Below are 13,317 nucleotides of genomic sequence, written 5' to 3'. Positions count from 1 at the left end.
TAAAATTATTATATGTTCATTATTAACAGAAATTTAAACCTAAGATACACACAAAAACCATTACCTTATTTTTTCATCAATGTAAGTAGCCGTTTAGGAATCTATTTTGGGAGTCCATAATTATAATATGCTTTTTATTTTAGCTCTCCATCATTATAACAATAATTGATTTGGCAAATTTTATAAACGTTTCTCTGTTGGTAATTAACAAAAAGAAAAAACAAAAATATTACAGCAACGAAATATTTATTGATAATACGAGTATTTACATAACAATATGATGTTTAACAAAAACAAATAAGCATAAAATATAACAAAAAATATCACAGATCAATAATATTAATGGTGTTCGTGATGATGGTGGTGTTCAGGTACGATGTGTTGGGAATGACCTTCGCGATGCACTTCAGCGTTGAATCTGAAACAAAAAATAAGTTTAATATATTTAATCAATTTCTAAGAATAATTAAACTTCTGTATAGAAAGTATGGACCTATTACCTACAATTATTGATCTCTGTAAAGTTTACGAGATGAAATCGTTCGATTGTGTGAGCAAAATTGCAATGGAGTAATTGCACCAAGATTAAACACAAAAGAAATATGCAAATATACATAAAATTATTGCAAATAATTCGTAATAAACTGAGATAATATTATACTATAAGCATCTTTTAAGAGACTATTGAGAGAAAGCTCTAATTTAACAAAACATACCCGCTGTGTTTGTCGGCGAAATACTTCACGATCCTGATGGTGCCGTCGGCCTCGTGCAGACTGTACTCGCCTTTTACTACATCGCCGTCGCGAGTCTCGTGCTGGTACTTCTTGTCGCCAGTGTGAGGGTCCTCCACTTTGTACTCAAATGCGTATTTCGGATGAGCCTGCGATAAAGAATTTTTCTTTTAAAACACTTTAGCAGAACTTAGGCTCAAGATTTAATCCTCAAAGGTTCGGGGCAATTTGTAATTGGGATATCTATAATTCACAGATTTTTTATTTGTGACATTAGGGGAGAGAAGGCGATTCTATCACTATATTATGCGCGGCAACGTCCAATCCTAGGAAATATACATGTTTTTGATCCAATGGACATATACATTAGTTCGATCATTGAACTCATAATTCACATCCCACATATTGTACCCCTAGACTACCAGTTCACAAATAGAAAACACGCCAGACATGCTCATTACAGAGTCGGAAACTATAAATCATACATAGTAGTCTACGTGATGGTGGTCTTGCTGGTGGTGGTGGTCTTGTTGGTGGTGGTGGTGGTCTTGTTGGTGGTGGTAGTGGTGGTCTTGTTGGTCGTGGTGGTGCGTAGGCACATGGTGTTGCTCGTGTCCCGCGTGCAGCACGATGCTCTGTGACGAAAAGGCATGGCCGTGCTCGTGACCTTGACCGTGGCCGTGGCCGTGCTGCGCGGCGGCTAGCGCCAAGACGCCGGCGATACAGATAACCTATAGGACAAAACACATTAAACATTGTCAACTAACAGAAAAAATAAAAATAATTCTATATTAAATGTTTAGTACAAATCTATTAATCAGGCACATGAAATACAAAAGAGGTTATTCAGAATTGATTATATTTTGTTCACAATTTATTTTTACATTGTACACAACTACCCACTTTGAAGTACATTATCCTTTTTATTTGCTCTTCGAAAACCAAATGAAAACTGATAACCTTTTAGTGCGTAATGCGAGTTTTTATATCGAAAATGAGGATAAAGAGAGCAATTTTCTCAACAAAAACCAGTTCGAAATATACCACCCAAAATTTATTTAATGATATGTTTGAATGAGTATTGGTAGCGAAACACGTTTTATGTAATTTACGATTACAATACTATTCGCAATAAATCCTTACAAACATATATCTGTGTATTTATTTTTTAGGTAATTTCCATACCATTATTATGTAAGTAGTTTTAACTATAATTTTATTATTTCGAACCTAACTGTATCCAATTAATTAAATAAGTAAATAATTGTCCATGTTCATAGTTTCAGACGCTTATGTTTCGAAAATGCTGTTTATGTGAATCAAAGCGGGTGACAACCTTTTTCGTTCTACGCGTACTTTAAAATCGCCAAATTAGTTCGCTGGCTATTCAACCGATTTAAAACATTGTCTCGGCTCTGACGCGGGAGATATTAAATAATTGTGTCATAAACGCTCTTTTTGGTTAACCATTACTGTACCCAAACTCTCCAATTACATGTTCATTTATTTTTTTCATGACATAATATAAACAGACCGTACGAACAAGTCTGTTGTAGGTCCACGTCGAACCGATCAACTACGCGTTCTTTAAAACCATGAGATTAATGCTCGGAGGTCTATCATTCTCTTTAAAATTTGCTTGTATGCTTCTTTGAAAGTGTATCGACATGACGGTCAATTCAGGGACTAACGAACGTTACAATACCTGAGCTTAGAAACTGTTGCAAGCGGTACTTAACATTGAATATTTTATAATTGCTTTAATTAGAGTGAAATCAACGGTTTAGTAATTGATTAATTTTTGTACAGTATAAAAGACGTGGATTAGAAGAAAATGTATCAGTTGCCCTTAGTACACTTGTGTTGGAAAACATGGCTTTTAAGGTATAATAAAAAAAAGTTATTTTAATTCCACATAACGTTAAAACATACATTTAAAATACCTATTCGTATAAATATATTTCTTAGTTTATATTCTTAATCTATTGAAATTCTCTTTAGGTTCTTATTCTGGCAGCGTTAGTGGTCGCCGTGACTGCTGACCACCACGCGTTCTCCTCGCAGCACGTGCACAAACACGACGGACACCACGAGCTCGTGTCGCATGGACACGGGCACCATCATGATTATTATGTAAGCCTACATAATGCTATTTATAAAAATATATCGAATTTATTCTGCACTTCCACTGATGCTACATTTTAGATGCCGTATTCGAAATTTAAAATTTTATTTCATATTTTAGACTCACCCAAAATACGAGTTTGAGTACAAAGTTGAAGACCACCACACAAAAGACCATAAGACCCAGCACGAGGCCCGCGACGGCGATCATGTGACGGGATTCTACTCACTACATGACCCAGACGGTTCAGAGAGACACGTGCACTACCACGGCGATAAACACTCTGGGTAAGGAAATATAAACTAAAATGTAACCAGATGTCATAGAAAAATAAACTTTATTTGAATGTAGGATGAATGATAATTATCCTAAGCTATTGTTAGATGGAATTTTACAAAATTCTGCCACTAAGAGAAATCTAAACGATTCCTGCGTACTATAGACTAAATTTGATTCTGGAATAGTCAATGTACTAATTGCGACCTTGAGCACATGTGAAAAAGTTCTAGAAAGAATAATTTCTTATAATTTTGTGTAGTGATATTTAATTATTTTGTCCACAGTTTCCACGCGGACGTGAAGCATAGCACCCACCACGTCTATCATCACCATCATTAGACTATGATGATAAATTCGCTGTTATTTCTTTCTTGTACATATTTGTTAACTTTACTTTTTAATGAAAATATATTTCCTGATTGGTAATATTTTTTTATTCATGACCTACACTTGATTGTTACATTCAACTTCTAGTTGTAATTCTTTAATTAACGAACCTAAATGCGTACTATACAGGAACATTTTAACATTGTATAACTAAATGAAACTAAATACTTATATTCTTAAAAATAATACTTGCTAAAAGTTACTCAAATGTAGAAGTAAAATAAAAAAGTTTAAGTTTTTAACATAATAAATATCAATAAAAAGTAATTTTTATTTTACATGTCCTAATATCATCAGTACTACTCTTGTAAATTCGTTGCAAAGGCAACAATACATTTATAATCAGAAATACCACCACCAACACAGCAAATTCGCACTGAACGGCAAAGTGAAAAATAAAACGAAAAAAAGACTGGAGTTTTGGTAAAAATATTCTTTATTGATGGATGATTTTTGCCACAATATCACCAGAAGTAAAAACGACTATAAAGGTATATTTCATTTACTAACGCAGTTTCAAAATAAAGCTGTATAAAAAATAGATATTGCATCCAACAATTAATATTTTTTAAGAGAATTACAGAATCAGGGAGTAACCTTTTTCATACAGCTAGGCACTGTGTGCACAAATTACTTCTATTATATAAGTTATGAGTTCGCCCTAAACGACTGCTTAGGGCGATGAAAATGTCGATGTTTTTCAGAAGTTTCATTTTTCGGAATTATACCTAATAATATACCTTATAAAGTGGGTCACCGCAAACATTCAGATACTATGGTCATGTTATATCAAAACAAAAATTGAAGACAATAATACGAGCAAAATGTTGCTTATACATTCTTTTTTTATAATACGTACTTTTTAAGGTAATTGGTTACATTATTAGAAATCTGAAGCATTATAATGAAATCTTTATTTAAACCTTATTAAAAAAAGGGTTAAGTAATATCTTTTAGGCTTTATAGGACATGCAAAATTCATTTTATGTTGATGGATTGATATGGATCATTTAAGTATATATAATTATTATCAAGATAATATAATACCAATGTGTGGGTACGTATTACAAATCACAATTCTTTCTCAAAATTGTGAGCCAAGTTCATTACCTACCACATAAATCATAAGACAAAAATAAGCCTTATGCGCTCAGCACAGATTGAAAATCTGTCTAACTATTCGAGGATATAGACATACGCTTATACAAATGTTACTATTTAAAAAGTATTACTCTTTGTAACTCATGTTATGTACATTTCAATAGTTTTAACCACTAGGGCTATTTTCCAAAGTTATTATTTCATAGACAATCTTATTCTTAAAACGGCAACAGCAGCTTCCATTGAATAATGATTTATTTTTACTTCTAAAAACATACAAGAAGGTTCATCCACACGATGAAAAGCTTGGAGGTGGTCCAAAAATGCATTACATAACACGTAGGCACAGACTGATAATAAAATTTAAAAATGAACAAATATACGCATGCAATTGCACACGCGTATACGAATGTTGCGTGTTATGATATGAAAGATCGTAAAAAATGCAATGATCGTGCTATGCATGTTGACATTACAAAAATGACATTTCGTAGTGCTAACGTTATTGATTGCGACGCGTTTCTACATAGATTATTGATATTTTAATCCACTTAAAAACTTTAATCAGGCACATGTTTTTCGTACCTTACGACAGGCGTATTTCGTGCATGAATGAACATAAGCTGTAAACATTGCTTAAGTATTATTATATACATAATATGGATGCATACCGTCTTAATTATTCGGTTACCGCATTGGTAGGTTTTGATGATAAGTTATATTACACATCACGACGTGATAGGGAGAGCCTATCGTTATATCGGTCTTATTTTTTGGACTCCAGCCTGATATTGAGCAAAACGCCTAATATCACTTTGGTTTATACGAAATTCCAACCTGAGCCTCCAAGGCGGTAATCGTACCGCGGATGTAACACAAGCACGCTACCATAATAAACTATGATCCAACTAATTTAAAATTATGTTGATTTAAGAGTAGTGGACAATATATACAGAATTTGCAGTTAATTTCACCTGCCTTTAAAATATATTACTGGTAGAAGATTATGCCAGTCCACGAATCTGCATTAAACCACCTGGAATGGTTGTACCAGAATCTTTCTTTGCAAACGATACAGAGTTGTTTGCTATAGAGTGAGACGGGCTCATAAATATTACAGGAATGAATAAACAAAACACTATTAAATATCCACTAAATACTACGTGGGTAATATTTATATAGCAACGTGGGCTCATCATTAAATATAGTAAACGTATTAAAACAAGCTTTTCATAAGCATATTATTCAGCTTCAATCAAAAGAAATAACATGTTGTATTTTCTGACCGTTTACCTTCAAGAGTGAATTGTCTTAAGGTTTTATATTTTATTATACCTATTATTCTTAAATAAACCAACAATGAGGCAAACGGTAAACAATTTTAATTATCATATTGCGATATTTTTCAAGAAAACACGTAATATACGCAGGCTTTTAAGAAATTGTTTTGCCGACGCCGATTGTCAAATTTTAATAGCCTTTAAATAATTAGAGTGAAATCAATGGTTTGGTAATCGTTTATGTTTTTGAACAATATAAAAGACGTGTGTTAGGTTTTGAATGTCAGTCTACTATTGGATTACATTGTGTTAACAATTCAACTTATACAACTCAACATGTCTTCTAAGGTTTGTTAAATAATATAAAATTCTTTCGATATTAAAATCTAAATTACTAAAGGCTAATTTTTCAAGCACCGAATGTAATAGAACATTAAATATGGATTTCAATTTTAAATTTGGCCAGCTTACATTCAATTTGAAACATAACTTTTGATTCAAAATCCAGGTTAAGTGGCATATTGGGGACATCTTCAATGACTTACAGTTAATTCATTAATTGTTTCAGGTCGTAATCGTTTTGGCGCTGATCGCTATGGCCGCTGCTGACCATGGCTTCTCGTCCCAATACATCCATAGACACGATGGTCACCACGAGGTCGTGTCGCACGGCCATGATCATCACCACCATGACTATTATGTGAGTAGCGATCTGACAAGTAAAATATTAACATAGTTGGCTAGCATATAAATAGATTTCTTCAGCTTTTAGCAGTTCTCTTCATAGCTTTGAATTGAGCAAGGATGCTTTAGTCCCAGGATGGATACCTGCCATATTTTAAAAATTATTGACGTTTATGTCTTATAGCAAAGATATATAGAGATTTTAAAAGGTTCAAAGAATAAGTTTACGAATTTATAATTAAGCTAAAAATGAATTAAATTAATTATTTATTTTTAAATAGGAAATATGTTTGAGATTTGTTAATACAAATCAAAACAATCACAACCAATGCACCTTATTATATTTCAGACTATTCCCAAATACGAGTTCGAGTACAAAGTAGACGACCACCACACCGGCGACCACAAGGTGCAGCACGAGAAGCGCGACCATGACGTCACCGACAGCGACTACAAGACCAAGATTGAGCACATCGTCCCGCACCACCATCACTAGACTGTTTCTATTTTTCAATAAATTGTTATAAATAAATTATTGAATTTGATTTGTTATAAACTACATTGAAATGACCTACTTTGTTGGATTTTTCATTATTAACTAAATACGACGAAGCAAAGAAGGGAGACCGTTTTAACACCCTATGTATGTTTTAATGAAATAAACATACCACGAAAACATTAAATCATAACTATTTATACAAATTTAAAATTATTAAAATAAAGATTTTATCTTACTTTTGTATATTGATATCGTCAATTTTGGGATTAAGCGTAATCTACAATAAATAAATAATAAGTTTATTATTATCAACCGTAATTCTATAAATTATTCAATGATATGGATGTCTTATTCAATTCTAGATGTTTTCTATAATGTTTATTTCAAATATTAGCTACCTTTCAGTCATATTGAATAAGATATAACGCCATAAAATGTTACTGAATACCAAAAGCCGATGTTAATAAACATTCACGCAACAAATTTAAGTAAAGTAAGATTTACAAAACTCTATATAAGCAATCTTTTGACTATAAATTAATAATATCTAATATTATATGAATATTAAAAATATGTAAATATTATCAACTAAGCAAATCTTCAAGAAAAAATAAATTTATAAATCACTTGTTTTGGATTGTATTTACATTCAACAAATTATTACAGTTTGTATTAGGCGAATACCCATAGGAGCTCCCGTATAGACTTCAGTTTACGAGACAAGCGGCACATGGGTACCCACACATTGAGAGCCTTTTAACATATATTTTTTTAAATTTAATGTCATTGGTTATTATTTTATTTTTCGTAAATTTTATTTGTTACATACAAGCATGAATTGTTGTATGTGTAAGTAGGTCTCTAGACTAAAAATATAAAATGTATACATGGATTGATTTTTCTTAGGTTACTTGCGGTGTAATTTCTAGTTGACCCAAACACGCAACTTATCTATATAATTTTACATCATATATAATTTGAAAAATATCATTTTATATCATCACTAAATGTTAATATTACACTATGGAATATTATGTTCTGAAATAAATGGATTACTTATTATTAATATGTTGTATCTTTCTTGCGGAAAATCACGGCATACAGACCGGTCCTTTAGGAAGACTTGCGTGGGGACATGGATCGAACACGTAAAGGCCGCTTTAAATACGCTACGAATTTGAGAATTGTAACCGAATCTGATCGGAGCACTTAAAGGAGGATATTTATCTTATCAAAAAAATTACTGAATAGCAATAAATCTATATGCGAAATATAAGTAAAGTAAGCTTAAAAGACTATGTTTTGAGATAAATTTACAATATTACAGTATAATAACTTAAACCTGAATACTACATTATTGCGTAGAACCAATGCGTAAAACTGACAATTAAATTTTTTCGCATTAAAAGCTAAATTATAATAGTAATAAATAAAAAGAGTAATCTTGATATTAATTCAGAAAAGTCTTCATCATAAGCTATTATTAGTGACTCGTCTTTAATATTCTCTCAAGCAAGCTAAGTATTTGATAACATGCAATTTTATAACGTAGGTATCTTTTACTGATACATATTTACCTCTGAAGTAAACTGAAGCGTGTTGTTAATTGCAACTTGGGCAACAAATAAGCTTGATTAAGCAGTTATGAAAACAGCTGCAGTATCTAACATTATCTACATAGATTATCCACTTGGTATACGTCCGGTTGCCAGAAAGGCGTTGATTTCAACATGAATTGCTAACACAACATCTAGCACGAAACCTTTGATCTATAATTTATTTTTTGTACTCTGACTAAAACAGAAAAAGGATTGTAAGTTGTTGAAATTTTTGAAGGATGCATTGGGCTGTAAATTATTAAATTATTGAACGTCTGCACGTACGATTTCAACATTATGACCATGCTTACCCATTGGCTACGAGTAATAAAATTATAACAGCATGTTACCTTTTCTCACATAATTTACATTTACAAACATAAAATATGGTCGTAAATTCTCCTTTAAACGGCATTACGGTGTTTATTTCAACTACTATTTCAAAAATATCAGGAGTTACCGACCGTAAAACAATGTTAATTACCATAAACGTCGGCATGATAAAATTCACGGTCTCGAGCAATAAATACATGAGCTTTTATGAAAGTGTTCGCCTGGCGCCGATTGTCAAATTTTAATTGCCTTAATCATTAGAGTGAAATCAACTGTTTGGTAATCGATTATTTTTTTAACAATATAAAAGACGTGATTTAGGTTTTAAACGTCAGTACACTAGTTGACTTCATTGTGGTAAACAACAGAACAAATTAATCAGCTCAACATGTCTCTCAAGGTATAATTTAAAATTAGGGGATTCTAGATCCTATATATTAACATAAATGTCCAATTTCCAATAAAGACTAACCCCCTTATTCATAGACGTTATTTATATAAGGACGGAGCATTGCTGTGATAACAAGTCTGTTTCTCAGCCTTGTTTATCTGACGGCTTGCTATTTGTTCAGCTTTGTTTAGCTGACAGCCAATCAGATTCAAGTTGTATCTTAATATTAGCCAATCACAATGGCCCTATGTCCACGCACTGCGAAGGCTGCCTTATCGTCAACACTGAAAACGAGATTTCTTATCACAGCAATGCTCCGTCCTTATATAAAAAACATATGAATAAGGGGGGTAAAAAAATTAATATAATTCGTCTACTAAGATCCTATATCCAGATCCAGAAAAAATATTTCGTATAATACAATCACAATATTGCAGGTCGTATTCCTGTTGGCCATCCTTGCCGTTGTCGCTGCTGACCACGGATTCTCCTCTCAATACATCCACAAGCATGACGGTCACCATGAAGTAGTGTCTCACGGGCACGACCATCATCATCATGACTACTATGTAAGTAGAAGCTAATTCTTTTTTATCAAGTGGCCGACTAAGTAGAAGCTACTTATTACGTGTAACTAAATCCCCCTCAGTTACATGAAACCTCAAATAACTCCCAAAATGGGATAAAGGTGTGATACCACAGCGCTTAAACTAATTAAGATTGATAATAAATTCCTTGATTGCATTAGAGAGGATAAATTTTACTGAGGCTTCTGTCTTATACCCAATCTGGTGATTTCGAGAATTTTAAAAATTAATTTATAAATGATGTTTTATTCTAACTATGCTCGATTCTATTATAGACTGTTCCCAAATACGAGTTCGAGTACAAGGTGGACGACCACCACACCGGCGACCACAAGGTGCAGCACGAGAAGCGCGACCATGACGTCACCGACAGCGACTACAAGACCAAGATTGAGCACATCGTCCCGCACCACCATCACTAGACTGTTCTCTGTTGTTAATGTTTAAATTTGTTGCAATACTGTATATAAAATAAATAAGATATGAACCATTAATACGTGATATTTATTTAGTCTGTGGGATCTTATTGTATTTGTGAGAACTCTGCAATCGGTACTTAATAGATTAAAATTTCTCTTTTCGAACTTTTAAACCTTTTACTTTAAAATCTGTTGAATTCATATAACTCGAGTACAAATGTAATAGGTCTGCATATGTACATACCAAAGAGCTCTAAATTTATATGTATAGAGCGGACATTGGAAAATTGTCATACAAATATTTTGCGCTCGTGCGTTGGTCTACAATAAAAAACTTCATATTCTTTCCAGATCATGATTTGTACAATTATAATGTGCATATTAGCATATTTTCTGTAAATGTGTTTCTTTTTTGTGTTAATGTTTGTTGTTGTTTTATATGTAAGGACGCTGTGACATCTTGTCTCACGAACATTTCAATTATAACGACTTATTACCAATTAATTGGTAATAAGTTTTGGAGCACAAATTTGCTCCTGATGTCCAGTCTAACGGTCTAGTTTATTGTTTGGGTACATACCTACATAGAAAACAAATATAATATTACTGAAATCAGATCTCTATCACAGAAGTGGACGTTCTTAGAAAATCTAGAAACTTGATAATAATTATTGGTATCCAACACGGAATTAACGTATTATCACTTCTAAACAATACATAATTATAGAAAGATTTTGTATTTTCATGATCAATTTAACCTTTTAAATTATCGAATAGTGTGTAAACGCGGAACCCCGGAAATTTAAAAAACAGAATTTACATATACATTGTATACCTTTATATCGGTATTAAACAAAGAAATTCAAATACTTAAATTAGAATCTGCTATGTACATTGTACATGGATTTTGTATAAAGATCCAAAAATTATTATGATAATTTTAAAGTCTTAATTTCAAAAACTATGCATCTAAATCAATAATTAAAAATTTACTATTTCTTATTTTTAACAACAGAATTGGACAGGATCTTTTGGAACACTGTGTAGTTAAAGAAGATATATTATTATATACTCCACACAATATAGGCACAGGTTCCAAAAGAACTCAGATATTTTGTAGTACTTAACTTTCACATTCATACTGTTTTATGGCGATAGACTTTAGTGATTGTAAAGCTAATGATGTTTAAACATGCTGTTTGAATTGATCGAGTTGCACGTTTCTTTGACCTTGGCCTTGGTCAGCGCATTCCTACTTATAAATAAAGTATTAAACTTTTAATAGTGAACTGCTCTATATGTGTGCGTAATGAATAATATACGTGCAAGTTATTATTATTTGTGTAGTGAAGAGAAAAATGCATTGACGATGGTATACTGAATGTTTTTGGGTAGCAGTGATCACTTAATATGCCATATACCCCTTTGCCACGTCTACCATACAAAATACTTTCATGGATGTCGTTTTAGAAAATTGAAATTTAATTTCCTATAAACAGTGTGATAAGTTACAACTAATCTTGTTGACGTTGAGCGGCGATAGCCTAGTTGGGTGTGGAACGGACTGCCAAGACGAATGTCCGCAGGTTCAAATCCCAAGGGCACACACCTCTGACTTTTCTAAAATCATGTGTGTATTCTTTGTAAATTTATCGTTCGCCTTAACGGTGAAGGAAAACATTGTGAGGAAACCTGCACATCTGAGAAGTTCTCTATAGGAATTTCGAAGGTATGTGAAGTCTACAAATCCGCACTAGGCCAGCGTGGTGGGCTAAGGCCTAATGCCTCTCAATAGTAGAGGAGGTCCGTACTTAGCAGAGGACAAATACATAATACAGGGCTGATATTATTAATCTTGTTGACATTTATTTACTACATTCGTATCATTCGTATAAATCATGAAAAAAAAGCGGCGATAGCCTAGTTGGGTGTGGAACGAACTGCCGAGACGAATGTCCGCAGGTTCAAATACCAAGGGCACATACCTCTGACTTTTCTAAAAAATTATGTGTGTATTCTTTGTGAATTATCGCCTGCTTTAACGGTGAATGAAAACATCGTGAGGAAACCTGCACATCTGAGAAATTGTCTATTAGGAATTTTCGAGGGTGTGTGAAGTCTACCAACCCGCACTAGGCCAGCGTGGTGGACTAAGGTCTATTCCCGCTCAGTAGCAGAGGAGGCCCGTGCCCAACAGTGGGACAGTATATAATACAGGGCTGATATCATAAATCAATTAAAACACTTGCAAGATTTTATGATCTTTTCAAAGATGGCCGACGTCTATAAACGTCTAAGAGGCGCAGCTAGCGACTACCTGTATTCGCTGACGAGCATTCATGACGCTGGCAACTCAGAACCAAAATAGTTTTACACGAACGTAGTAGTAATGCGTAGACACGAATGTAAAATAGGAACATGTTTCAAACAAACTAAATTACTAAAGAGTGCTATTGCAATTCTGTTTTTACGTTTGGCAAAATAAACACTTCAGTCAAAGACGTGGTCTACTCTACAGAACCAACCTTATAGGACGTCAAAAATATGAGATTATTTAATGATCATGTAGAGGAACAATTCGCATACTTGATAAAAAATGTTATGACTGCTCATAAAAAAAGAAAAGTATAATATCATTACAAATTACTTCGAGATATCAAATGGTTTATAACGATCTAATATATTTTTGCCAAGATTCATGTAATACCTATTTAGTACATTGATTCCATAGTCCTTTAAATTGAATACAACAGTGCAACCTTTGTACACTGCTATGACGGTAGAAATATATGAAACGACAATACCGACCTAGTTGGAGTGTCGCATATGAGAATCTATTAATCATTATTATATATCAGTAGTGCAGGGTGAAGTATTCTGAAAGGTTACCTGTCACAACA

General features: G+C 33.0%; 4 protein-coding genes across 4 annotated transcripts; 3 read left to right on the top strand and 1 right to left on the bottom strand.

Annotated features, from left to right (window-relative positions):
* Positions 1–339: 339 nt before the first annotated feature.
* Positions 340–1,649, bottom strand: LOC115452446 (histidine-rich glycoprotein-like). Its single transcript, XM_030180988.2, has 4 exons — positions 1,638–1,649; positions 1,220–1,465; positions 717–883; positions 340–418 (listed from the first exon to the last, which is right to left on the bottom strand). The coding sequence occupies exons 1-4, from the start codon at positions 1,647–1,649 to the stop codon at positions 340–342; spliced, it is 504 nt and encodes a 167-aa protein (XP_030036848.1).
* Positions 1,650–2,587: 938 nt separating this feature from the next.
* LOC115452459 (cuticle protein 19-like) lies at positions 2,588–3,150 on the top strand. The gene is made up of 3 exons (XM_037443734.1): positions 2,588–2,618; positions 2,736–2,867; positions 2,980–3,150. Exons 1-3 carry the CDS (start codon positions 2,607–2,609, stop codon positions 3,148–3,150), a joined length of 315 nt encoding a protein of 104 aa, XP_037299631.1. The 5' UTR covers positions 2,588–2,606.
* Positions 3,151–6,205: 3,055 nt separating this feature from the next.
* On the top strand, positions 6,206–7,105 carry LOC115454862 (histidine-rich glycoprotein). The gene is made up of 3 exons (XM_037443731.1): positions 6,206–6,254; positions 6,475–6,606; positions 6,940–7,105. Exons 1-3 carry the CDS (start codon positions 6,243–6,245, stop codon positions 7,084–7,086), a joined length of 291 nt encoding a protein of 96 aa, XP_037299628.1. The 5' UTR covers positions 6,206–6,242; the 3' UTR covers positions 7,087–7,105.
* A 2,255-nt stretch (positions 7,106–9,360) lies between these two features.
* On the top strand, positions 9,361–10,420 carry LOC115453844 (histidine-rich glycoprotein). The gene is made up of 3 exons (XM_030182571.1): positions 9,361–9,420; positions 9,849–9,980; positions 10,274–10,420. The coding sequence occupies exons 1-3, from the start codon at positions 9,409–9,411 to the stop codon at positions 10,418–10,420; spliced, it is 291 nt and encodes a 96-aa protein (XP_030038431.1). The 5' UTR covers positions 9,361–9,408.
* The last annotated feature ends 2,897 nt before the right edge of the window (positions 10,421–13,317 follow it).

Source organism: Manduca sexta, chromosome 26 (assembly GCF_014839805.1).
Source record: "Manduca sexta isolate Smith_Timp_Sample1 chromosome 26, JHU_Msex_v1.0, whole genome shotgun sequence".
NCBI lineage: Eukaryota > Metazoa > Arthropoda > Insecta > Lepidoptera > Sphingidae > Manduca > Manduca sexta.
The sequence above is the reverse complement of the archived record's forward strand: the minus strand, read 5'-3'. Positions and strand labels throughout refer to the sequence as shown.

Excerpts from the sequence above, each read along its gene's own strand:
- LOC115453844 (XM_030182571.1), top strand. Across the intron at positions 9,981-10,273 it reads ATCATCATCATGACTACTAT|ACTGTTCCCAAATACGAGTT; the intron begins GTAAGTAGAAGC and ends ATTCTATTATAG.
- LOC115452459 (XM_037443734.1), top strand. Across the intron at positions 2,868-2,979 it reads GGCACCATCATGATTATTAT|ACTCACCCAAAATACGAGTT; the intron begins GTAAGCCTACAT and ends TTCATATTTTAG.
- LOC115452446 (XM_030180988.2), bottom strand. Across the intron at positions 884-1,219 it reads ACCATCACGTAGACTACTAT|GCTCATCCGAAATACGCATT; the intron begins GTATGATTTATA and ends TCTTTATCGCAG. Across the intron at positions 419-716 it reads TTCGCCGACAAACACAGCGG|ATTCAACGCTGAAGTGCATC; the intron begins GTATGTTTTGTT and ends TTTTTGTTTCAG.
- LOC115454862 (XM_037443731.1), top strand. Across the intron at positions 6,607-6,939 it reads ATCACCACCATGACTATTAT|ACTATTCCCAAATACGAGTT; the intron begins GTGAGTAGCGAT and ends ATTATATTTCAG.